Here is a 26,082-nt window from a genome sequence, read left to right as displayed (position 1 = left end):
CTGATCATGTGCATCAAAAGGCTCTTTATCTGATGATGGGTAATTTTAAATGCAAGATGTTCAGAACAAAATGAACCGAAGAGTTTCAACCGTTCAACTTGTTTGGTCCTGATAAATTGCGCACAGATGTCATGTTGATAGCAATATCAGTTACAATAAATGCATTTGCAGTTTGCAGATGGTGTTCTTGCCGCCAGCTTGGACGTTTTGGATAATAGTCACGAGGCTTGTCGAATCCTGTCGAAGATGCTCTTAAAAGAGACGATCCCATCTACATCTGCCGCATTGTCTCTGCCATGGTATGTCACACCTGAAGTTGTTTCATTCAGAAATCCATTCAGCTTATCTCAAGGGATTGTACTATTCATCAAAATAACACTTGTGTGTGTCATGTGTGAGGGCAGATAAACAGTAACGACGATTGTGGTGTGTGGTGCTTGGCCGATGGAATGGAGACTATTCGGCTGGAGTTATCCTTTGGACTGGACGGGTAGCGAGGAGATTCTGCGTACCTGGAGGTTGACTGGTTATGAGCCTGTCCCTTATGGTCAATGCTGGGTATATGCTGCAGTTGCCTGTACAGGTCAGTGTGGTATTTGTATAGCAGTTGTGTCATTTGTTAATAATTATTTAATAGATTTTAATTATTTAATTCCCTTATTAGGATGTTGAGGCTCATGAAACAGCTAAACGTGCAGAGAACTACCGTTAGTTAGTATATTGATCGTTGTAATTCAAATGCTTTGCATGCTGTGATATGTCGAGGGTTATGCAAAAAGGACCTGATCAGATATAATCCCACTCAGAAAAGTCACATTAGCCCTGTGTGGGAATTTATTCATGTTTAATAAAATTATCCATTAATCTTCTCCAATAACTATATGATAAAGTAGGAGTGTCTGTCTGTCCGTCCACAAACTACTCCCTCAGTGTTGGGGCTAGCCCCGCCAAACTTTCTGTGGAACCTTTTGGGGTCCTAGTGGGTTTCCTAAGGTGCGTGGGAGGTTTCATAAATTTCTCAATACAATTACGATTTTGAGCGTCCATCCATACGAAAGTGTTTATGTTCCTCCCCTTTTTTACCAGCAGAGTTGTCTGTATTATATTTGTTTACCTCACAAGCGTTTTTAACATTGTATCTTGTTTATATTAATCCTATAGTATTAACTTGTAATTGGAATCATGCTGTTTGGAATTAAATATAGAGAGATTGAGTTTAAAGGAGAATGAGTAAATGATGTGAGAGTTTCCAGCACTTTCCGCAATTTTTCACTCGCATTCGCGGTTTCGGCATTTGCGGTTTTGCCATTGACCACATATAGAAACATTACTCACCTTCTGTTAGGGTCAGCTGCAGTAAGTTTTTGCCTAAGTCCTTCACGAACCGGCTGTCCATGCCTGACGTTAGATTGAAGGTGTCACCGGAATGTGTAATTTATTGTTTCATGGTTTGACATTCGCCATTTCCGTATCGTCTGTTTGCATTTGGGTTCCCACCTGTGCATCACACACTGGATGTATATATATATATATATTATCCATACATACATACATATTGTTACGTTTGTAGGGGGTAGGCAGTGATTACTTTAGTCCAGGTAGATTTCTATAGGTAGGTGCTCCGAAGGCTGTGTAGAAACCTTGATGTAATAAGTACTTGTTTCGACCGTAGTGTTCGGATTAAGCTGCTATATTTGATTAAGCTTGTATTAAGCATGTTATTTAGCTCAGGGATTATGTTAATTAATTCCTTGTATGTTGTTCCCTCTGTAATTTATCCCTATGTCCCTTATGGCACCGCATTAGACACTAGTTAAAATCGCCCATTAACTTCACTAAACTTCTTCTATCTATCTTCTATATTATTATTTATTATTTATTATTATTATTATTTATTATTATTATTATTATTATTATTATTTTATTATTATTATTTATTTTTTATTATTATAGTATATATATATAAAAGAAAGTTTTTGTTTGTTTGTCTGCGCAAGCTAATCTCCTGAACGGTGAAAGATAGGAGGAAACCTCCAATACAAAAAATGTTGGGACGGGCCCCGGGAAGGTGAGAGGCTAGGTGGTGAGGCCGGTCGAGGCCCACCTCGGCTGGGCCGGGCCCATTTCGCAATTAAAAGCTGAGCTGAATTATAGTAGTCAATCTTCTATGGCCACGAGTAAAAGCTGAATTAAGGTAGTAAATTCATTCAAAAATAACTTAAAATGTTGGGACGGGCCCCGGGAAGGTTATAGGCTAGGTGGTGAGGCCGTTGAGGCCGCATCGGCCAGGCTGAGCCCATTTCGCAATGAAAAGCTGAGCTGAATTATAGTAGTCAATCTTCTATGGCTGCGAGTAAAAGCTGCATTATAGTAGTAAATTCATTCAAAAAGAACCCGGGCAATGCCAGGTGCTTTCGGCTAGTTAATAATAAAACCACTGGAAGCCAGGCATAATCAATACTGCTGGTGCCGCAGCCACTACATCACCACAAGGACAGGCAGGCGAAGGCCATGCCCTAGAGAGCCGTGATTCGTCAGGGCATTGAGTGACAGAGAGGATTGAAAAGATGGGACAGGCTCATTGGTGAAGAGGACGGATGACGTCAGAGTGGCGCGGACAAAATACTAGCGCAGCAGACATTTTGTCTCTTGGATCGGACTTTGGTGGAGACGGTTGTGCGCCGACGATTCTCCCCCTTTCTTCACGTTCTGGACCTCGGTGCGGGCGACAGTGTGCCGAGACCTTGCTGGGATTGTGAAGAGGCTGAGTTGCGAACCAAGAGCTGGGACAGGAGGAGCTACGTGACAACTCTTGTTCGCTCCACGCTCGACGAGGCCAAGGAGTGAGAGGACGCTCGGGGAGGCTAGCAGCACACGCGCACGAGCGGACTGCGGCCTTCTTCCCACCAAGAACAGAGCCGGGTCCGGGCTGCACGCTCGGGGCCGACGATTCTTGATGAGACGCCCCACCAGTGATTAGAGCTAAGTGCACGAAATAACCACGCACAGTTATTTTATATTTCGTTATCTTTCCTGTGTCCATGTTTGGGTCTGTTGTGGGAGCGCCCCCATATAGGAAATTTAGTTTTGCCGTGTTTTATTTTGTACCGGCATTTATTTGAATAAATCTGTTATTTTAATACATTTTAAATCCATTTTCGTTTGAGTTACTTTTTGCAGGTATGAGGACTGCTGGTGGGATCCGTGCAGGTAAGTGCTCCCCACTCCCCCCTCCTCCCCCCCCCCCCCCCCCCCCGCCACATGTAATAACCGCTACATTTTGAACTGAGTGGCCCGGTTGTAAAGCCAGTTTGGCTATCTGTGCTACCCTAAGGTGATCACCAAGGGTAGTCACACGACAATATGTATATGTATGTATATATATATATCGCCGATGACATCGGCGATCACCGATCCTTCGCCGATGACATCCAGCTTTTCATCTCCACCAAGTCCATCTCCACCGCCACCCACTCTATCCTGACAAACTGCATCACTGAAATAAAATCCTGGCTTCAAATCAACTTCCTCAAACTTAACTATGATAAATCTGAAATAATCATCATTGGCCCAAAAACGCTCACCAAATCCACCCATAACTTTGCCCTCAACATCGACGGTTTCCCAGTATCCACCTCCCCTCACATCTGGAATCTTGGCATCATCTCTGACCAAACCCCCTCCTTCGACAAATGCACTAAACACATCACAAAGACAGCCTTCTTTCACCTGAAAAACATCGCCTGTCTCCATCCATCCCTCTCCTCCACGGCTGCAGAAATCCTCATCCACGCCTTCATCACCTCCCGTCTGGACTACTGCAACAGCCTCCTCTATGGTTCACCCTCAATAATCACCAATAAACTCCAATACATTCAGAACTCCGCTGCCCGTCTACTCACCCATTCCCGGACCCGTGACCACATCACCCCCGTCCTTTACAAGCTTCACTGGCTACCCATCCCCCAGAGAATCCAGTACAAAATCCTCCTCTTGACCTACAAAGCCCTCCATAACCTGGCCCCATCCTACCTGGCTGACCTCCTCTCCAGACACACTCCCACCCGCAACCTCCGCTCTGCTGGTACCAACCTCCTGACCCCCCCCCCCCCCCCATCCGGACCAAATTCAGATCCTGGGGGGACAGGGCCTTCTCCATCGCTGCTCCCACCCTCTGGAACTCACTACCTCACACCATCAGAGACTCCTCCTCACTCACCACATTCAAAACATCACTCAAGACCCACCTGTTCAACACTGCATTCAACATTTAACCCACAGCATTTAACCCCTGACTATCTCTTCTCCTTCTCCTTCCTTTTGCTTTGATTATTTACCTATTGATTTTTGTCTTTTTGCACTTGTTTTTTGTACTCTGTCAAAGCGTCTTTGGGCTTCTTGAAAAGCGCTATATAAAATAAATGTATTATTATTATTATTATTATTATTATTATTATAATATATATATATGGAATTGTACAATATCCATTTTGGGTGATTCTCTCTGATACGGTTTTCAGTCACCTGTTTTTTTCTTCCTTTCTGCCCCTTGTTTCACACTCACTTGTGTAAGCTTGCTCTATATTTATCCAACAGTAACATCTCTTTCCTATTCAGAATAATCTTTGCTGTCAGGCATCCACACCATTGCAAATTGTATCGCATTTTGCCATGAAATGATATTCTGCAGTGAGCAATTTTGTTCAGTGCTGTACCTTTAGATGCATTCTTGCTATGCTGGATACTGCAGTCGATTCACCTTAAGCTAAATAGACATGTTTTGAAGCCTACTTGGTTCATCAGAAATTTGTTTTTCAGAAAGTCCCATTTTAAAAATATTTTTTTGCTTTGTGAGACAAATGAGCATGTATGTATTATTAATGGAGAAAAAACAAAGTGATGTTCAAAATGTTCAAATGAAAACTCAAGTGCACAGAAAAATTGACAGAAGTAGTATTTTCCATGACAACAGTGTAACGACCGAGTTGCCAACACAACTAGGATGGCACTTGGTAGAGAGCATACCTTCGCCAGGCTGAAAAGTTTACGTGTTATATCCCACTGATAGGCCAGATCTGCATCTGCACCTTAACTAAAATCAAATCACCTTCTTATTGTCACCCACCCAACTCATCCACCAAGTTTTGTCATAATCCGCCGATGTGTTTGAAATATGCTCGATATCGTTTTGGTCCCATCGCTCAATGGTGAAGAATCAATTGAGAAATTGAAAAAATTCTCGTATCCGTATCCGGATCTTAACCAAAATCGAATCAGTTAGTCCTTATCACACACCCAACTCCTTCACCAAGTTTCGTCCAAATCGATCCTTATTGAGATATCGTGCTATATATCATTCTGGCCCTATCTCTCAATGGTGAAGAATAATGTAAAATTCTGACATCCGCATCTGGATCCGGATCTTCACCAAAATCGAAAAATTCGTCCTTGTCACAAACCCAACCTGTCCACCAAGTTTCATTTGAATCCGTCCATATTTTTGAGATATCCCTGCTCACAGAAAAACAGACAAGGGTGAAAACATAACCTCCGTGCACCTACTGTGGCAGAGGTAATGAAACCATAGTAAAGTAAATGGACGATGAAATGTGTAACACGGGTCAATGTGAACAATAATCTACTGATAAACCACAGCAAACTGATTGAACACACTTGTAGATGCAAGAAAGCTGAATTATGTAGGCAGAGGTCTGTTTGCCTCTTCATATAAATTAGAGTTAAGGGTGAAGGTTGGTTGGGTAATCACTTCCTCTTCATGGTGATGGAATTGCACTATTTGAAGTTGTTTACTCGGTTTTATATCAATTACAAGGGGTGTTCAAAATGTTCAAGCAATGCGATTCCTTACCTCTAGTTTCAGACACTGCAACACCTGTTTTATTGTTCCGTTAGCGTGTCCCTTGACTTCAATGCACTTGCCACATTTGTCCTTCAAACTGTCTATACCTGTAAAATATAATTTTCTAATCTCTCTGTTCAGCCACATCTTAGCTGCTTTCGTCAGTTTTTCGTTATTGGTCACAGAGGTGGGATTTCAAATATCGGAACAGAAAATAGTCACTTGGAGGCAGTTCCGTGCTGAATAGGGGTTAATCCAGGTGCTCAAAGGCAAAGTCACGAATGGGGATCTGTGCAAGATGGCGGTCTTGTGCACAGGTGCATTGTCATATATTCGTTCAACATTGATTGGCTTTTATCCTTCATGGCTGGCCACAATTACTGCATTAGGTTGGTGTAAAATTCCCATATGATTGTAGTTGGTGCGGCATATTGTCAAGCAGCCAGATTCCCTTGGTATTCCAGAAAATCAAAGCCTTGAGGTTTAGGTGTGAAAATCCTTGTGGGGTTGCAACACATTTGTGCTTCCATCACAAGGATTACAATTTGGTTTCAAGATCCCTGTTGTGAAGCGACGTTTTGTTACCACTTACCAGATGAGTGATAAAGTTCACAGTTTTGAAAAGCTCATGAAATGATGTCGGATTTTGCCATCAATCACAAGTGCTGAGGTTTGAGGGCCCCATCTTGCTGAGGCCTTGGACTTGCCAAATATTTGTGAATGATGATGAATACGCTGCTTTAAGAAATTCCAGAAGCTATTTTGCTCCGATGAAGGGTTAATGCCTGACATGTCAGCTTTTCCTTGCTTCCCGTGGCAGTGAGCATACCTCAATCAGTCTCCTGTTGATTTCAACCCTTGAGAAATTCTAAGTTATCTGTGAATATTTTGGTGACCTGGACGCAGTGATCCTCCATGATTTATGTCTCGACCTGGGAAACATTTTTGGGGTCTGTGGCATCTGCTGTTTCTCTTGACCTGGGGTCATATACATGGTACTCTCATCTGGTCTAATGACATCTGCCCAATAGTTTATGAGGGGGTGCACACATAGCCACACAAAGCCACCATTAATTCATGGATTTCTTTGGAGCTACCATTGTCTTTGTACTCGGAAGCATCATGGGTTGATTCATTCCCTCAAGCCATCGCTTTGTAAACTATTCGAGGCTTAGCTTGTCGCTGAAAAATGCAGCTATCTTGCATGGATTTTGTCATAAATGTGTTCAAAGCAAACGTTTTTGAAGACATGGCATGCATCACTATAGAGATGTGAGGAATACATTGAGATCAAGAGCGAGCGTTGAAAAGCTTTCTGTATATATCTGCACATGGCTCAGATGGCATGGGGTTTAAATGATCAGCTTAAATAATGAGTTTTTAAAATATACCTATAAGTTAGTTCGAGTATCCCAAAGTCCACATTCACATTACATTCATTATTATTGTTTATTCGCTTATGGGGGTGGTCACAAAAAAATACATTCTGTTCATCGAAATTTGGTCATTTACGTATTTCAGCTTTTACAGCTATTAGCATATTATATGATATTATAGTATACTATAAAGTATACTATGAAGCTGGAAGGTGTGAAAACATTTTGCTACCTCGGAGACATGCTGAATGGAGAAGGTGGATCAGACTCGGCAACGGTTGCTGGAGTGAGATGTGCATGGAAGAAGTTTCGGGAACTGAGTGGCGTGCTGATGAGGAGGGGAGTGTCGTTGAAGCTGAAGGGAAAGGTGTATGCTGCATGTGTGAGAAAGGTTATGATTTATGGGAGCGAGACATGGGTAATGAACATCGAGCAGCAACGAAGGCTGGAAAGGGTGGAAATGCGAATGGTTCAGTGGATGTGCGGAGTATCGTTGAGAGAGAGGAAGACAAATGATGAATTGCGAAAGATGATGGGAATAGAGCCTGTGATTGATGCTGTGAAGATGAACAGGTTGAGATGGTTTGGTCATGTGTTGAGGAAGGATGAAAGTGACTGGTTGAGAAGAGTGATGGAAATGAATGTAGAAGGAAGTAGAGGACGGGACGGGAAGAAAGACTTGGCTAAAGATGGTGGAAGAAGAAATGCGGGCAAGGGGGTTGAGTAGAACAACTGCTCAGCGTCGACGAGTCTGGCATTTCACTCAGGCCAACTGGCACGGTCTTCAAGCAGCCATCAATCATCTGGACTGGTCTCCCATCTCTACCACCTCTGACATCAACTCATCCTGGGAATTCTTCCAAAGTAAATTGCTCTCTCTCATGCACAGATTTATCCCATCTCGTCTTCAGTTGTCATACCCTTCCTCCCGTCCATGGTACGCGGAATCTTGTGGTGAGGCTGTTGCCCAGAAACAACTTGCCTTCGTCTCCTGGAAAGCAAATCCAACGGAAGGAAATCTCATTTCCTTTCACAAAGCCCGAAACAAGTGTGTGTCCACCCTCAGGAGAGCCAGGAAACAATATCTCTCCGTTCTCAATACCGAACTCTCTTATCTGTCTCCCTCTTCCAAATCCTGGTGGCGTCTGGTCAAATCTGTTTCTGGTGTTTGTTCCCCCTCCATCCCCTCCCTTACCTCAAACGGCTACACAGCTGACTCTGCACGTGAAAAAGCTGAATGCCTCAACTCTGTGTTTGCCTCTAAATCTTGTGTCCCAAACCCATCCCTCTCTGTACCCACCATACCCAGTCGTACCCAGCTGCTCGTGGACTCCGTGTCCTTTCCTCCTGACAAGGTGGAAAAGTTTCTGTCAACCCTCGACTCTGATTCTGCAACTGGACCTGACGGCATCAGCCCACGGGTCCTAAAATCCTGTTCTTCCGCTCTTTCACTCCCTCTCTCTGTTCTCTTCACCCTCTCTTTTGCTCAAGGTCAACTGCCATCTGCTTGGAAATCAGCCAACATCACCGCTTTGCACAAAAAGGTGCAAAAACAGATCCTAGCAACTACAGACCAATCAGCCTTCTCCCAATTATCAGCAAAGTCATGGAATCCATCATTGCTTCGGATATGAAATCTTTCCTCTTCTCCAATGGCTTGATCTCTGATCATCAATTTGGTTTCAGACCAGGTCACTCTACTCTGGACATGCTGCTTCTGCTGTCTCAACAATGGATGGAGGTCCTCAATGCCAAACAGGAAATTAGAGCTGTCTGCCTCGACATATCACGTGCCTTCGATACGGTCTGGCACCCCGCTCTGCTCACCAAACTCTCCTCCTTTGGTATCCATGGAAATCTCCATGGATGGCTGGCGGACTTCCTCTCTAGTCGTCGTCAACGTGTGGCCCTGAATGGGTTTCTCTAATCTCCTCTTCCTGTTCAGGCTGGAGTTCCCCAAGGCAGTGTTCTGGGCCCTGTGCTTTTTCTGGTCTTCATCAATGATCTCTCTGACTCTCTTGAAAATCCTCTCTATCTCTTTGCTGATGACTCCACTCTCTGCCGCTCCATTCCTCATCCCGCAGATCGGCAGTCTGCAGCCTCCTCACTCTCTGCAGACCTGGACAAAATCACAGACTGGGCAAACAAGTGGAACATGTCTTTCAATCCTGACAAATCTCACACTCTTATGATGTCTCTACGAAAAGACCGACTGGACAACCCTCCCATTTACTTTCTGAATAATCCTCTCCAAGAAGTTCTGTCACTCAAGCTTTTGGGTCTCACTATCTGCCATGATCTTTCCTGGGAAAACCACATTTCCAAGCTGGCCTCCAAAGCCAGTCGCCGACTGGGCATCCTCCATCGTGCGAAGTCCTTCCTTGGCACACCTGAGCTCCTCACCACATACAAGGCTTTCATCCGCAGCTCAATGGAGTACTGCTCTCCCCTCTGGGCTGGTGCTCCTGCCTCACACCTAGCTCGTCTTCACGCTGTTGAAACCAAAGCATTCAGAATCATTGGAATCTCCCGCGATGACGCTATCTCCGAGGGCCTTTCACTTAATCACCACAGGCAGGTTGGTGGTCTTTCCGTCTTCTACCGACTCCTCTCCGGCCTTGCTCCCTCAGCTCTCTCTGGGCTCTGTCCCCCAAATATTCCTGCAGGTCGCACAAGATCTGCCTGCATCCCTCTTATGGTTAAACTGCCAAAATCAAGACTCTCTGCTCACCTTCACTCCTTCATTCCTCTTTTCTCCCGCCTCTGGAACAAACTCCCTCACTCTCTTCAATCCCACTCCTCCCTCCAGGTCTTTAAAACGGCTATTCACCACCATCTCTTATCTTCCCCAATCCAAAACCTTGATCTTTTCTACCCCCGCTAATTTCACCCCAAATCCACTTTCTTGAGGTGACTTTTGACTTCTTTCCTGGAAGTCGTTGGTGTCCTTGCGTTTTATACCTATCCTGCCTCCCCCAGGCCCTCTCCCTCCAAAAACATCTCCCGATGTCCCTGCTCTCAAATGTTGTGTTTGTGTGCTTCTGCCTCCCCATCTTGCCTGCCCTTCTCTCCCCATCTTGTCGACCGCTCCCCTTTTTTACTTTGTTTGCTTGTTTGTTTGATTTCTTTGTTTGATAAATGTTAGCTCTTTCACGAGCCTCGACTCTGTACACAAAAAAAAAAGAAAAAAAAAAGGGGCTTAACAAGGAGAGATGCAGAAATAGGGCAAAATGGAGGAGATTGTCATGGGGACCGCAAGGCTAACCCCTGCTCTAGCAGGGAAAATGGCCTTAAAATGCATGTTGTTGTTGTTGTTCCATAGTCGGTAGGATAGTTTTAGACTCTGTTGCAAAAGGGTGTAGCGGTTACCGCTGGATGTACATAATCGCCTTGCACCGGCCAGAACACGGCCAGACGCGCCTCTCCCGGGCATGCCCGGACTCACTGTTCCCGGGCACGCCCGAACCTCCCGGGCACGCCCGGTCTCGTCTTTCCCGGGCATGCCCGCTCTCGCCTTTCCAGGGCTCGCCCAGAGCGTCCGGGCATGCCCGCTATCGCCTTTCCAGGGCTCGCCCAGAGCGTCCGGGCATGCCCGCTATCGCCTTTCCAGGGCACGCCCAGAGCGTCCGGGCATGCCCGCTATCGCCTTTCCAGGGCTCGCCCAGAGCGTCCGGGCATGCCCGCTATCGCCTTTCCAGTGCTCGCCCAGAGCGCCCGGGCACGCCCAGCCTCGACATGCCAGGCCGCAGCCAAACACGCCCGGGCAGGCCCAGACTCGCCTTTCCAAGGCTCGCCCTTGATACCCGGGCATGCCCGGTATAGCTTTTGCCGGGCAAACTTCCCGACATAAATGTGTATATATATTGTTGCCCGAAAAACGGGCTGGTCAGAATACCTGAGCTGTTTTGTTTCAATAAAGCAACTCGGACGAATTCCGTCTTTGGTCGCGTCAATTCTTTCGACTCGCGTTGGAGCGCAGTTCCTTCATTGGTGACCTACCGACATGGATACGGCAGTGATGCTTAAACTGCCTACCTTCTGGGAGACTCACGCGGCTGTTTGGTTCGCCCAGGCGGACTCCCAGTTTGCCCTGCGAGGCATCACCGCGGACGACACCCGCTTCCACCATGTTGTGGCGGCGCTCGGTTCCGCCACCGCGGCCCGCGCCTTGAGCCTCCTCCAGCACCCGCCGGCTGCTGACAAATACGACGTGCTGAAGACGCTCCTCCTCGGCGCTTTCGCCCTCTCACCGGCAGCACGCGCACGGCGCCTGCTTGACCTGCCCGAGCTCGGCGACACGCGCCCGTCCGAGCGCATGGACTATATGCTCTCGTTGCTCGGCGAGCACTCTCCGGCATTCCTGTTCCGGGAGCTGTTCCTCCGTCAGCTGCCTAATCCGGTACGCCTCGCCCTGGCTGGCACGTTGATCACGGATTCCCGCGCCCTCGCCAGGGGAAGCCGATAAGATATCCTCGGCGGGCCAGCACATCGGCGCGGTTACCTGGAGCCCGCCGCCGTCCGAGGCGACGCCCGAGCGCCCTGCGCGGTTGGAGGCCGAACTGCCGGTGCAACTGGCGGCCGCCACGCCGCACCGCCCGCTTCCGACACGACGGCCGGGGCCTCCACCTGACCGGGCGTGGTGTTATTAACACGCCAGGTTCGGACACAAGGCTCGGACGTGCCGGCCCCCGTGCACTTTCGGCAGGTCGGGAAACGGCCGGGCCGGCGTTCATTCCCAGCCATGAGCGCCGGCCACTCGGGCAACTTGCTGTTTATTCGGGACAAAGCGTCTGGACGGCGTTTCCTGTGCGACACCGGCGCCCAACTGAGCGTCATACCTGCCTCCGAGCAGGACAGGCTGGACGCAGTTTGCGGCCCCTCTTTGGTCGCTGCTAATGGCTCGGCCATACGCACTTTCGGCCCACGCATCGTCACCCTCTGCTTCGGCAGCCAGCGCTTTCCATGGACTTTTGTTACCGCCAGCGTCCCCGTGGCTTTGCTGGGCGCCGACTTCCTCTGCGGGCACGGGCTGCTGGTCGACGTCAAACGACGTCGCCTTGTCCACGCCGAGACCTTCAGCTCCCTGGCGTGCACAATGAGCAGCTCCGCGCCGACCGAACTGGCGTGCGCCCTCCCGGCAACGAACGAGTTCGCTCGCCTGCTCGTGGAATTCCCGGCCCTCACGCGGCCGACGTTTTCGGCCGTCGCGGTGTGGCACGGGATCGAGCACCACATACCCACTACGGGCCCGCCGGTCTACGCCAGGGCCCGCCGCCTCGACCCAGCCAAGCTCGCCGTGGCAAAGGCCGAATTCGACGCGTTGGAGCACCTCGGCATCGTGCGGCGCTCCGATAGTGCGTGGGCCTCGCCACTGCACATCGTGCCAAAGCCGGGGGGTGGATGGCGCCCGTGTGGCGACTACCGCCATCTCAATGACGCTACCACCCCCGACAGGTACCCGATCCCGCATATTCAGGACTTTTCCGCCCGTTTGGTGGGACGGGTCATCTTTTCGAAAATTGACCTGATACGGGGCTACCACCAGGTACCTGTCCGGGCGGCCGACGTCCCGAAGACGGCCGTCATCATGCCATTCGGCCTGTTCGAATTTTTGCGGATGCCGTTTGGCCTCAAGAACGCGGCCCAAGCGTTCCAGCGCTTGATGGACGGCGTGCTGCGCGACCTGCCGTTTCTTTTCGTCTATCTGGACGACATCCTCGTCGCCAGCACGTCCCGCGCCGAGCACCTCCTCCACCTCCGAACACTGTTCGGTCGCCTCAGCGAGCACGGCTTAATTGTCAACCCGGTCAAATGCCACTTCGGCGCGACGACCGTTGACTTTTTGGGCCACCGCATCACCAAGACCGGGGCCGTGCCGCTGCCGACCAAGGTCGAGGCCATCACCACGTTCCCGCATCCCCGTTCCATCAAGGCCCTCCAAGAGTTCCTCGGCATGGTGAATTTTTATCACCGATTCGTACCCCGCGCTGCTCAGCTCATGCGGCCCCTTTACGAGGCCCTCCGGGGCAAGCCGGCCAAGCATGACATTGTTTGGTCCGCGGCCATGGACGCGGCCTTCGCCAGTGCCAAACGGGCCCTCGCCGACGCAACGCTGCTGGCTCACCCGGTGCTCAACGCGCCCATCGCCCTCACTACGGACGCCTCCAACTACGCGGTGGGCACCGTCCATGAGCAATGGGTGGACGGGGTTTGGCAGCCACTCGCTTTTTTCAGCCGGCAACTCCGGCCGAACGAGTTAAACTACAGCACGTTCGACCGCGAGCTGCTCGGGTATTCCTGGCCGTTCGCCATTTCCGACACCTCCTGGAGGGCCGCCCGTTCACGGCTTTCGTCGACCACAAGCCGTTGGTCTACGCAATGGCTAAGGTCACGGAGCCGTGGTCGGCCCGCCAGCAGCGCCACCTCTCCGCCGTGTCAGAGTTCACCACGGACATCCAGCACGTCGCCGGCAAAGACAACGCCGTGGCCGACTGCCTTTCGCGGGCCAGCGCGAACGCGGTCCACCTCGGCGTGGACTTCACGCTCATGGCGGCCGACCAGACCACCGACGCCTCGGTGCAGGCACTCCGCGTGGCGGACACGGGCCTCCGCCTGGCCGACATCCCCGTCGCGGGCACCGTCCTGCTCTGCGACGTCTCCCAGGGCCAGCCTCGCCCCATCGTGCCCGTTTCCTGGCAGCGCCGCATCTTCGCCTCCATCCACGGCCTTTCTCACCCGGGCCGGAAAGCTTCTCAGAAGCTGGTGTCGGCGCGTTTCGTCTGGCACGGCCTTCGACGAAACATCCGCGACTGGGCCAACGCCTGCACGGCCTGCCAGCGAGCCAAGGTCCACCGCCACACCCAGGCCCCGCTGGCACCTTTCGCCGTGCCTGAACGGCGTTTCGACCACGTCCACGTGGACCTGGTGGGTCCCCTGCCCCCCTCGCGGGGGTTCACCCACCTGCTCACCATGGTGGACAGGACCACCAGGTGGCCGGAGGCCGTGCCCCTCACCTCCACCACCACCGCCGACGTGGCGCAGGCGTTCATCGCCACCTGGGTCGCGCGCTTCGGCGCACCAGCGGACATCTCGTCCGACCGCGGCCCACAGTTCACGTCTGAGCTTTGGGGCGCGGTCGCCCGTTCGTTGGGGGTCACGCTGCACCGCACCACGGCCTACCACCCCCAAGCCAATGGGTTGTGCGAGCGGTTTCACCGCTCCATGAAGGCCGCACTCATGGCCGGCCTTCAGGACGACGGTTGGGCCGACCGGCTGCCGTGGGTCCTTTTGGGCCTTCGCACGGCCCCCAAGGAAGACCTCCAGGCATCCGCCGCCGAGCTCGTCTACGGCCAGCCACTCCGCGTCCCGGGCGAATTCGTGCCTGACGCTACCAGTCCCTGGTCCGCCGCTCGCCAGCGCTCGGACCTCCAGGAGGCCGCCCGACGATTTGCCCCCGTGCCGACGTCCCGCCACGGTGGCCCCCAGTCCTACGTCCCCCCGGCGCTTCGCACAGCGGAGTACGTCTTTGTGCGTCATGACGCGCACCGGGGGCCACTCCGGCCGCCGTACGACGGGCCCTTCCGGGTCCTGCGACGGGGCGACAAGTCTTTCATCGTCGACTTCGGCGGCCGGCCGGACCGGATTTCTGTGGACCGCCTCAAACCGGCGCACATGGACGTCGACCGACCACCACGGTTGGCCCTTCCTCCGCGGCGAGGCCGCCCCCCGTCCACAGTTCCCCCCGCTCGACCACCCACCACCACGTCAGACCCCTCCCCACGACCCTCCAGGGGTCGCTTCGGCCGGGGCATCCGGACCCCCCTTAAATTGACCCTGCCGGTGCAGGTCGATTCTGGAGGGGCGTGTGTAGCGGTTACCGCTGGATGTACATGATCGCCTTGCACCGGCCAGAACACGGCCAGACGCGCCTCTCCCGGGCATGCCCGGACTCACTGTTCCCGGGCATGCCCGGACTCACTGTTCCCGGGCACGCCCGAACCTCCCGGGCACGCCCGGTCTCGTCTTTCCCGGGCATGCCCGCTCTCGCCTTTCCAGGGCTCGCCCAGAGCGTCCGGGCATGCCCGCTATCGCCTTTCCAGGGCTCGCCCAGAGCGTCCGGGCATGCCCGCTATCGCCTTTCCAGGGCACGCCCAGAGCGTCCGGGCATGCCCGCTATCGCCTTTCCAGGGCTCGCCCAGAGCGTCCGGGCATGCCCGCTATCGCCTTTCCAGTGCTCGCCCAGAGCGCCCGGGCACGCCCAGCCTCGACTTGCCAGGCCGCAGCCAAACACGCCCGGGCAGGTCCAGACTCGCCTTTCCAAGGCTCGCCCTTGATACCCGGGCATGCCCGGTATAGCTTTTGCCGGGCAAACTTCCCGACATAAATGTGTATATATATTGTTGCCCGAAAAACGGGCTGGTCAGAATACCTGAGCTGTTTTGTTTCAATAAAGCAACTCGGACGAATTCCGTCTTTGGTCGCGTCAATTCTTTCGACTCGCGTTGGAGCGCAGTTCCTTCAAGGGGAAGAAAATTGGACGAAAGCTCCCGTTTATAGAACAAAATGCATTTTTAATTAAATGAAGGCCTGTAATTTTAAAGTCCATGCAGACTCCCTCACGCTTGATATCGACTCTAATTCACCATCTGATTTCATTTTTCATAGTCGCTCAGAGAGTTTAATTCTCAGTTTCAGCAAAAGCTAAGAAAAATGGCGAAATGTATTCTAATGGTCGTTTTGAATGTGTAGCTATGGTCATGCGCGATGTGGAGACCAGGGAAAAGAGAGAGTAGAGGGGGATGGAGAAGTTGAGGAAGATGGAGAGGAGGGAGAGTAGGGTTTCGTACTAGGAATTAGTTATTTATATTATTACTTAATAAAAGTACAGCGACTGAATACTGAGGTTAGGGACCGAACTGTAGTGTAATTATATTTTTCATATTCCCGGGGTGTATATACAGAGTTTGTTTAAGGTGTGTTAACGATTTTCAAACTATTTAATTAAAAGTAAAAAATACAGTACTTGGAAAAATGTTGTACGTAATTATGTAGACTAACTATGGAATACAATATTTATCAAATAATAACGTTTGGTTTTAATCCATTTTTAATTTGTAAGTGAAGTGTGTTTTGTGTTTTGTGTGTCGGTTTGTCTTTTTGTGTGATTAATGTTAGCTCTTTCACGAGCCTCGATCTTGTATACAAAAAAAGAAAAAAAAGAAGTGTATTCGATGCTTTCAAGATTAAAAATGCACAACAGAAGTAAATCAGTCAAGACAGGTTCTCCACCCTCCCTCCTCTCAAGTCAAGTCAAGGTAGAAGTGTCACTTTTCACCCTACCCTCCCTCCTCTCCCCTGTGTGTGATCCTTTCCTCCTCATTCCTATGTGCGATCCTCTATCCTTCTCCCCTGTGTGCGATGATCTCCCCTGTACAATGTGTGCCGTAAGTGGTTAGAGACTAATGAGGGGTTGGAGAGTAGTGAGGGGAGATGAGAGATGGGGGAGGGGATAGGAGGGAGGAAGGAGATGAGACAAGAGGGAGGAAGGAGATGAGTGTGGGTGGAGAGGAGTGAGGGTAGGGTGGGGAACGGAGAGTGGGGGAGGGGGAGAGAGGAAAGTAAGGGGTAGAGAGGAGTGAGGAAGGGTGGGAGAGGAGTGAGGAGGAGTGGGAGAGCAATGAGGAGGGGTGGGAGAGGAGTGAGGAGGGGCTGGAGAGGAGTGAGGAGGGGTTGGAGAGGAGGGGTTGGAGAGGAGTGAGGAGGGGTTGGAGAGTGAGGAGGGGTTGGAGAGGAGTGAGGAGGGGCTGGAGAGGAGTGAGGAGGGGTTGGAGAGGAGGGGTTGGAGAGGAGTGAGGAGGGGTTGGAGAGGAGTGAGGAGGGGTTGGAGAGGAGTGAGGAGGGGTTGGAGAGGAGTGAGGAGGGGTTGGAGAGGAGTGAGGAGGGGTTGGAGAGGCGTGAGAGGAAGGAGGAGTGAGAGGAGAGAGAGGAGCGAGGGGGTCAGAGGAGAGGAGTAACCGGAGAAGAGAGGGAGGAGATGAGTGCGGGGTCACATATTATGTGAAGTATATAAATTGTGAAGATTACATCATGTCTGGATCTGATAAATTTCCAGTAACCATTTTGGAAGACTGAATGTGCAGCATCTAACTCAAGATGTCCAAATGTCATACATGTCCATGCCCATGGGATTCCCACGGGTGCCCCACTAGTACTATATTGTATTATATAACACTATATTATATTATATTATGTTGTACAATATTATATTGTGTTGTATTACACTATATTATATTATATACTATATTTATTATATTTTATTACATTATATTATATTATGCGATATTATATTATATTATATTATTTTACATGATATTATATTATTTTGCATTATAGTATATAGTACAGTACATTACAGTGCAGTACATTTTATGATTCACAACTGAACAGCAATGTAGTACGTGACACATTAATGGAAGACTATATTTAAATGTACCATACAGTACTCCGATGCCTGGGGATTCCTGCTCGATGTGTCACCAACTACCTGTCAGCCCATGATGGAGATAAAAACCTGACATACGATCGTTATTATCGTGAAGGAGAACTTGAGCTGCTGAAAGACCAGCAGAGGGACTCCATTTGGTAAAGTTTCAGCAAATCGCTTTCATCCATCATGATTTAAGTATTTTATTTGATTTCACTGCTCTCTGGCTGCAATAATTGCATTATGTTTCTGCGTACAAAACAGTTACTGCAAAAGATGAAATCTTAATGTGTCGAAAATGTGCTCATTCTACCGCATGGATTTTAGCTCTTAAAATGGCAAACCATAATCATAAACATCAATTCTCATGCGGACTTAGAATGAATATCAATTTCATGACTCGGAGAGAATTGGCAATACCTCAACTTGTTATACCTCTCTCCTCTTCTCTCCTCTCCCTTGCTCTCCCTCTCTACCCAACCACCATCTCTCTCACCCCTTACTCTCTGCCTGGTTAGTTAATCTTCAGACACAATCATATATATATATATATATATATATATATATATATATATATATAAATATATAAATATATATAGTTGTTCCTGTAAAATATATACAGTCGTGGCTAAAAATATTGGCATCCTTGCACATTTTTCAAATAATGCACCATTTCATCCTGAAAATTGTTGGTATTTAAAAAATTTTTGGAAACCACATGTATTTCTTTAGTTTGCAGTAAAACAAAACAAAAAAAACTGAATGAATTACTAAATATTACCTTATTCCACACATAAATCCGAAAATGGCCCGGACAATATTATTGGCAACTTTTGGAAGTTGTTAGAAATAATTTGATTTCAAGGAGGTGATTCTCCTTTACTTTAGAATTGAACTCACCTATGGTGAGTTGCAGGTGCCTGCTATATAAAAAGCTCTCATTCAACCAGTTTGAATGGAGAAAAGGAGTCATTCTACTGTTTTGTTTCACTGTGTGTACCGCATTGAGCATGGAGAAAAGAAAGAAACCAGAGAATTGTCTGAGGAGGTCAGACACAAGATTATAGCCAAGCATGGACAATCTCAAGGCTACAAGTCCATCTCCAGAGACCTTGATGTTCCTGTGTCCACCGTACACAATGCTATCAGGAAGTTTAAGCCCATGGCACTGCAGCCAAGATCTCTGGACATGGCCACAAGAGAAAACTTGATTGAAGATTGCAGCAAAGGATTGTTTGAATGGTGCAGAAAGCATCTCGATCAACTGGCAAACAGATCAAGCTGACCTTTAGACACAAGGTACGACAGTTTCAACTCACACCATCCGTCGCCAACTCAACGAAAGGGGGTTCTATGGTCGGAGACACAGGAGAAAACTGCTGAGAAAACCCACTGCTGAGAAAGCCCGACTGTAGTTTTCCAAAACACACCTGAACAAGCCAAAATCCTTCTGGGAGAATGTCCTGTGGACAGATGAGACCAAGCTAGAGCTTTTTTGAAATGCACATCATCTCTATGTTTACAGAAAACAAAATTAAGCCTTCAAACAAAAGAACACCTTCCCTACAATCAAACATGGAGGAGGTTCAGTAATGTTTTGAGGTTGCTGTGCTGCCTCTGCACTGGGTGCCTTGAATGTGTGCATGGCATCATGAAATCAGGAGATCACCAAGGCATTTTGGAACGCAATATTCAACACAGTGTCAGAAAGCTGGGTCTCCATCAAAGGTCATAGGTCTTGCAGCAGGACAATGACCCCAAACACACTTCAAAAAGCACCCAGGAATGGTTCAAGACAAAACGCTGGACTGTTCTGAAGTGGCCAGCAATGAGTCCAGATCTAAATCCCATTGAACACCTGTGGGGAGATCTGAAAACAGCAGTTGGGGGAAGACACCCTTCAAATCTGGGAGAACTGGAGCAGTTTGCACAATGAGAGTGGGACAAACTGCCAGTAGAGATGTGTAGGAAGCTCATTCATGGCTATAGGAAATGCTTGACTGCAGTTATTTTGTCCAAAGGCCGTGCTACCAAATATTACGTGTCGGTTGTCAATAATTTTGTCAATGCCATTTCTTTTTATTTCGTGATTTAAAAGGATGTATTAAGTTCTGAATCAAAAACAAAGGTTCTGTAATATTAACAGTGAAATAAAGAATTGTAGAGACCAAATACTTTTGTCAATTTCAACTTATTTTTAGAGAGAATTGTGAGTTATTTGAAAAAAGTGCAAAGGTGGCAATATTTTTGGCCATGACTGTACATATATACATACACAGAGTGGTCCAGAAGCCCTGGGCACACTTTGAAGGACGATACCTGAAACAAACAACTAAGTTTATTTAGTATAAATCTCTCTCCAAACAACTAAGTTTATTAAACAAACAACAATCGTCAAACAGTCCAATCAGTCTAATCTAATCTAAGGAAACATATCAGTTCAAATGTTCACACTGCTTTCCTTCATTATCGAAGCACAGCTGGAGCCGTGATGAAACAATCTGACAAGAAGTTCTGCATGTTTCAGTCGTTAAGGCAGCAGTCTCATTACGGATTACTTGTTTCAAGTCTCTAAGGGTCATAGGATTCCTCGCATACACTTTGTGTGTGAGGAAGCCCCAAAAGAAGAAATTACAGGGTGTTGTTACATCAGAAGACCACGGTGGCCATTCAACCGGACCATGACGGCCAATCCATTTACCTGTAAAGTTCAAATCAAGGGCCTGGTGTACACTGGCAGCATAATGAGCAGGCGCACCATCATGCATGAACCACATTTGGCCATCATTGTGTGGAAATACATGCTGCTCCAACATTAAAAGGTAATTTGCAGCATTCACATTTTATTCAAAAAATATTGGTCCAACAATGCCTCGAGAAGAAATGCCTGCCCAGACCGACACACCAGCTTGATACCAGAGGTTGTGCTCAACAGTAAATCGTGGGTTGTCTACTGCCCATATCACGCTGTTTTGACGATTCACAGAACCAGATATAGTAAACTTGGATTCATCTGACCAGAAGATCCTGTTCTGCAAATCATTGTCCATATCCATTAACCCAAGCAATGTCTCACATGCCTCAACGCGCCTGTCAAAATCATCCTCAGTTAGTTGGTGAATTAATCTGGGTATGTATGGTTTCACATTAAGGTTTTTAGTATTCTTAGAATCGATGATCGGCTTATGTTGGTGACGTTTGCTAAACGACGAGTTGATAATGTTGTGTTACTGTCGAGTTATTGTTGAATGATCGCTGTGCTTTCCTCAGTTCGAACAGTAAGAGGCCTACCTGGTGACTATTTTGGAAGAATGCTGCCGGTTTCTTCAAATTGCTTGTTTATTCTGCCGATGGGTCTTCTGTCAGTTGTGTCGGCGCCACATTCTTTGACATGTTGTCTGTGAACTTCAGCCAAATTTCCAGACACAGAATATAAGCGTACAGCACAAATTTTCTGTCTCCCGATATCCTCCGTCATATTAGGGAGTCAAATTCACAATGAACTGAACGAATGCAGAGACAAACACATGCAGCACAGTGAGCGAAGCTCACCCCGATCCATATCACGTGATGCAGCTCACCCTGTTGTGTATCACGTGATGCCTGTGCATGTTGAAGCGGTCACATCTATTTACGAAAAATCATGTTTTGTTTTGAACAAAGAACAAAAATAAACTTAGTTGTTTGTTGCAGGTATCGTTCTTCAAAATGTGCCCAGGGTTTCTGGACCACTCTGTATGTGTGTGTGTTTGTGTGTGTGTGTGTGTGTATATATATATATATATATATATATATATATATATATATATATATATATATATATATATATATATATATATATATATATATATATATATATATACATACATATACAGTATGACCAAAAGTATGTGGATACTCAAACGTCGAACATCTCATTCCAAAATCATGGCCATTAATGTGGAGTTGCTCCCCCATTTGTTGCTATAGCAGCCTCCACTCTTCTGGGAAGGCTTTCCACTAGATGTTGGAACATTGTTGTGGGGGTTTGCTTCCATTCAGCCACAAGAGCATTAGTGAGGTCGGGCACTGATGTTGGGCGATTAGGCCTGGCTCGCAGTCAGCGTTCCAATTCATCCCAAAGGTGTGTAATGGTGTTGAGGTCAGGACTCTGTGCAGGCCAGTCAAGTCCTTCCCCACTGATCTCGACAAACCATTTCTGTATTGACCTCAATTTGTGCATGGGGGCATTGTCATACTGAAACAGGAAAGGGCCTTCCCCAAACTGTTGCCATTAAGTTGGAAGCACACAATCGTCTGGAATGTTATTGTATGCTGTAGCGTTAAGATTCCCCTTCACTGGAACTAAGGGGCCGAGCCCGAACCATGAAAAACAGCCCCAGACCATAATTCCTCTTCCACCAAACTTTACCGTTGGCACTATGCATTCGGGTAGGTAGCGTTCTCCTGGCATTCACCAAACCCAGATTTGTCCATCAGACTGGCAGATGGTGAAGCGCGATTCATCACTCCAGAGAACGCATTTCCACTGCTCCAGAGTCCAATGGCGGCGAGCGTCACACCACTCCAGCCAACGCTTGGCATTGCGCATGGTGATCTAAGGCTTGTGTGTGGCTGCTCGGCCATGAAAACCCCTTTCATGAAGATCCCAACAAACATTTGTTGCGCTGACGTTGCTTCCAGAGGAAGTTTGGAAATTGGTAGTGAGTGTTGCAACCGAGGACAGACGATTTTTACGTGCTTCGTGCTCCAGCACTCGGCGGTCCCATTCTGTGAGCTTGTGTAGCCCAGAGCCCTTTATACACAGTGTTTGGCCAACTCGGTAATAGGCGCAATGTTGGAGCCCTACATCAAGTGCACACGCTCATGCATTCAAGCGTGCATGCATAGCGTTACATATTAAGTCTATGCGTGCATGCAACTTTCTGCTATTAGCGATGGGTTTATTTTTATGTTCCCGAGTTTCATTCATTGTAGCTCGCGTGTAGGGCTTTAAGATGGCGCCTGTTGTCACGTGTGTTACGGATTCGTCCCTTCCGTTGTTGTGGTTTTCATCCACTGTAAACATTTTTGATTCCATGTACTATTATTGTTGCCGATTTAGGGAAATAGAGATGACTATTTTCAAAAGGTAAAAAAGTTAATGTTTTAAATGAAACCGAAACCGGACGACGACGAAGAGGAAGAGGAGGAAGAGAAGGCGGAGCGAGTGAGTCAGACAAGAAGCCGAGCTGCTTCGAGGTCTGGAGCGAACGATTGGCGAACAAGGGTCACGAGTGAACTTTGGGTTTCCCGGGAAAGGGATTCCTGTGACAGAGTTGTCATCGCTGTGACATAAACCTGCGTGACAGGTTTTGCGGTTGATTCCGAAGAGAATCATCAGAGTGCCGTTATGCCACGAGAACGGGTCGTCGGCCATTTTTACCTCGCGCAGGATGTGCGCTTCGCTCAAGGTTTTTCCTCTCGCTTCAACCATTTTCACTGCATTCAGACGTTAATCTGGTGTGTGTGTGCAACGTGGCTTTTGAGTGGGAAATCTGCGGTTCGCCGAGTGGGAGCCATGGAACGTCCACACCCGAGGGTGTGATTTCCCAGTCGCCTAGAGGGCACCTTTACGCATCTTTGGCAGCGTGACTGTAACTCATCCGAACGGGATTCTGGTCTCGATTAGACATCGTTCTGACGATTACTGGAGCAGATCGACTTTAGCTTGATGCTGGAATAGAGACATTGGGAATGTTCCTCTTTTCGCTCACTTGGAGCACAGTGAGTTATATTGTACAAACCTGATGGTACCATCATAGGAAATATATATTGGTTGTACAATTGATTACTATTGTTGTTGTACTGTTATTCTTGTGTGATTTTAATACAATACTTGTTTGTTGGTAACAATTGGTGTGGTTTCACCATTGATCTTTGACATACAGAATAACACATCTTTCTGCCGTGCTCTACTCGGGGATCGGAGGTACCCCGTGACCGGGGTTTGGGGAGGAGCACGTAATAGAAATTGGGGACTCGTCTTTTGTCGTCCGGGATAGAATTCCCTAACATTCCCAAAATTCCCAAATTTTGAATTTTTCTAACATTCCCAAATTTTTCAAAAAAATTTTTGAAATTTTTTGTGTGAAGGTTAACAGGTGTTAACTGATAGTCACCATGGTGTTTGACGCAGAAAAGTTTGCGGCGTCCCCTAATGAGGCACAGTTCCAAGCGTTAAAAAGATCGGAACTCTTGATATTGGCCAAATATTTTAACTTGGAGGACCGAGTTAATATGACGAAAGCAGAGATGCAGACATTGTTGGTAGAATCTCTGGTGGGACAAGGAACATGGAAAGAGGTAGCCTTGGATTGGTTACCCGAGGAAAAAGAAAATGTGGAGCTCCGGAAAATGGAGATGCAACTGCAGAGCCAGGAAAGGTTAAATGCAGAGGAAAGGAAAGCAGAAAAGGAAAGAGCTGAACAGGAACGAGAACTCGAGGAGAGTAGAGCAGAGGAAAGGAGGGCTGAAAAAGAAAGAAGAGCAGAGGAAAGAGCATAGGAAAGGAGAGCTGAAAAGGACCTCGAGGAAAGAAGAGCAGAACAGGAACGAGAACTCGAGGAGAGAAGAGCAGAGGAAAGGAGAGCTGAGGAAGAAAGAAGAGCAGATGAAAGGAGAGCCGAAAGGGAGTTAAAGGAACGTGACATGTAGTATCAGAAGGAACTTAAACTCAAGGAGCTGGAATTACTGGGAGAACGGAGAGAAGTAGTATCCATGCCGGCTAGTTCGACAACTAGTCAGAACACTTGGGATGTTGGTAGGCATGTGAGGCTGGTTCCACCCTTCAATGAAAAGGAGGTAGCCAAGTTTTTTTTACACTTTGAGAAAGTGGCTCAAATGCTAAAATGGCCTGTGGGGTCCTGGACTATGTTAGTGCAAAGTGTTTTGGTGGGTAAAGCTCAAGATATCTATTCGGCTTTACCGATTGACCAATGTGCAGACTATGAGATAGTGAAGAAAACCATTCTCAAAGCCTATAAATTGGTCCCTGAAGCTTACCGGCAAAAATTCCGGAATGCCAGGAAGATGGAGAGTGAGACCCAGGTGGAGTTTGCCAGAATGAAGGAAACCATGTTTGATCGGTGGTGTGACTCGAAAGGGGATTGGGAAAGACTTCAAACTGTTGCGAAATATGATCTTGGTGGAGGAATTCAAACAGTGTGTCCATGCGGACATTAAAGTAAGTCTGGATGAAAAGAAAGTACCAGAGTTGTATGAGGCAGCAACCGTGGCATATGACTATGCCTTGACACACAGGATGGGGTTCCACAAACTTAACTTCCCACCTAGAGTTAGCCAGGGGAGTTATGGTAAATCAGGTGCGGAGAACAAATATTCATGGAGGTGGCCTAGAGATGACTACTGGGACAAATCTGATACCGCGAATTTTAGGGATCAGAAGACGACAGTTCCAAGACAGACTTATCTTCCGGGGGGCCCGAGGCAGACCACGAGTTTTCCCTCCAGGCCTATTTGCGCTTTTTGCAAGAAACCTGGGCATTTGATGTCCCAATGTTATGCCCTGAAAAGGAAAAATCAGGAGCGGAGTCAGACTAGTACAACTCCGAATGCATTGGCCAATGCGATAAATCGTCCATGGAGGACAGTGCCTTGTGAAGGTTCCCATGCCAAAGGTACGGCATCACAGAACGACCTTGTTCAAGAGGGTTACAAACCTTTTATTTCAGAGGGGTTTGTGTCACTGGATGGAGACTTAATGAACCAGAGACCTGTTAGGGTATTGAGGGACACAGGAGCACATCAATCTTTGATGCTTGAGGGCATTTTGCCATTGTCAGAGAAGACGGCAACTGGTGTTAGTGTTCTTTTACAGGGGGTTGGTGGCTATGTTAAAGCTCCACTTCATGTCATCCATTTGAAGTCTGATTTAGTCAGGTTCACTATGTTTTTTCGTTCAAAATCATGGTAGATTAGCAAACCTATACATTTTTGGAAACGTTATTACATGGAAAATCTGAAAATCAATGTTTACATTTGCCAATTCCGACCAATTCGATTCGACCAATTCGACCAATTCGACCAATCGACCAATTCCATTCGACCAATTCGACCATTCGACCAATCGCTTCGATCGACCATTCGACCAATTCGATCGATTCGATTCGATTCATCGAATTCGATTCGATCAACCATTCGACCAATTCGATTTGCCAATCAATTTGACCGACCTTTGCTTGTGTGGAACGGACTGTGAAAACGATGCGGACTATATTGTCGGATACGACACACAGGACAGTGACGACGAACTCTAAATGGCATATTCTGTAATCGTGTATGTTTGATGCCATTGACTGCCT

General features: G+C 48.0%; 1 protein-coding gene across 1 annotated transcript in view; it reads left to right on the top strand.

Annotated features, from left to right (window-relative positions):
- LOC137429688 (protein-glutamine gamma-glutamyltransferase 2) overlaps positions 1 to 26,082 on the top strand; it is a 239,826-nt gene that overhangs the window by 171,923 nt on the left and 41,821 nt on the right. Inside the window, 6 exon segments of the mRNA XM_078779717.1 lie at positions 172 to 238; positions 241 to 299; positions 405 to 428; positions 431 to 470; positions 473 to 583; positions 17,736 to 17,877. Of these exon segments, the coding sequence (XP_078635843.1) occupies positions 172 to 238; positions 241 to 299; positions 405 to 428; positions 431 to 470; positions 473 to 583; positions 17,736 to 17,877 (443 nt within the window).

Source organism: Myxine glutinosa, chromosome 6, assembly GCF_964187855.1.
Source record: "Myxine glutinosa chromosome 6, kmMyxGlut1.1, whole genome shotgun sequence".
In the NCBI taxonomy this organism is placed as follows: Eukaryota; Metazoa; Chordata; class Myxini; order Myxiniformes; family Myxinidae; genus Myxine; species Myxine glutinosa.
The sequence above is the reverse complement of the archived record's forward strand: the minus strand, read 5'-3'. Positions and strand labels throughout refer to the sequence as shown.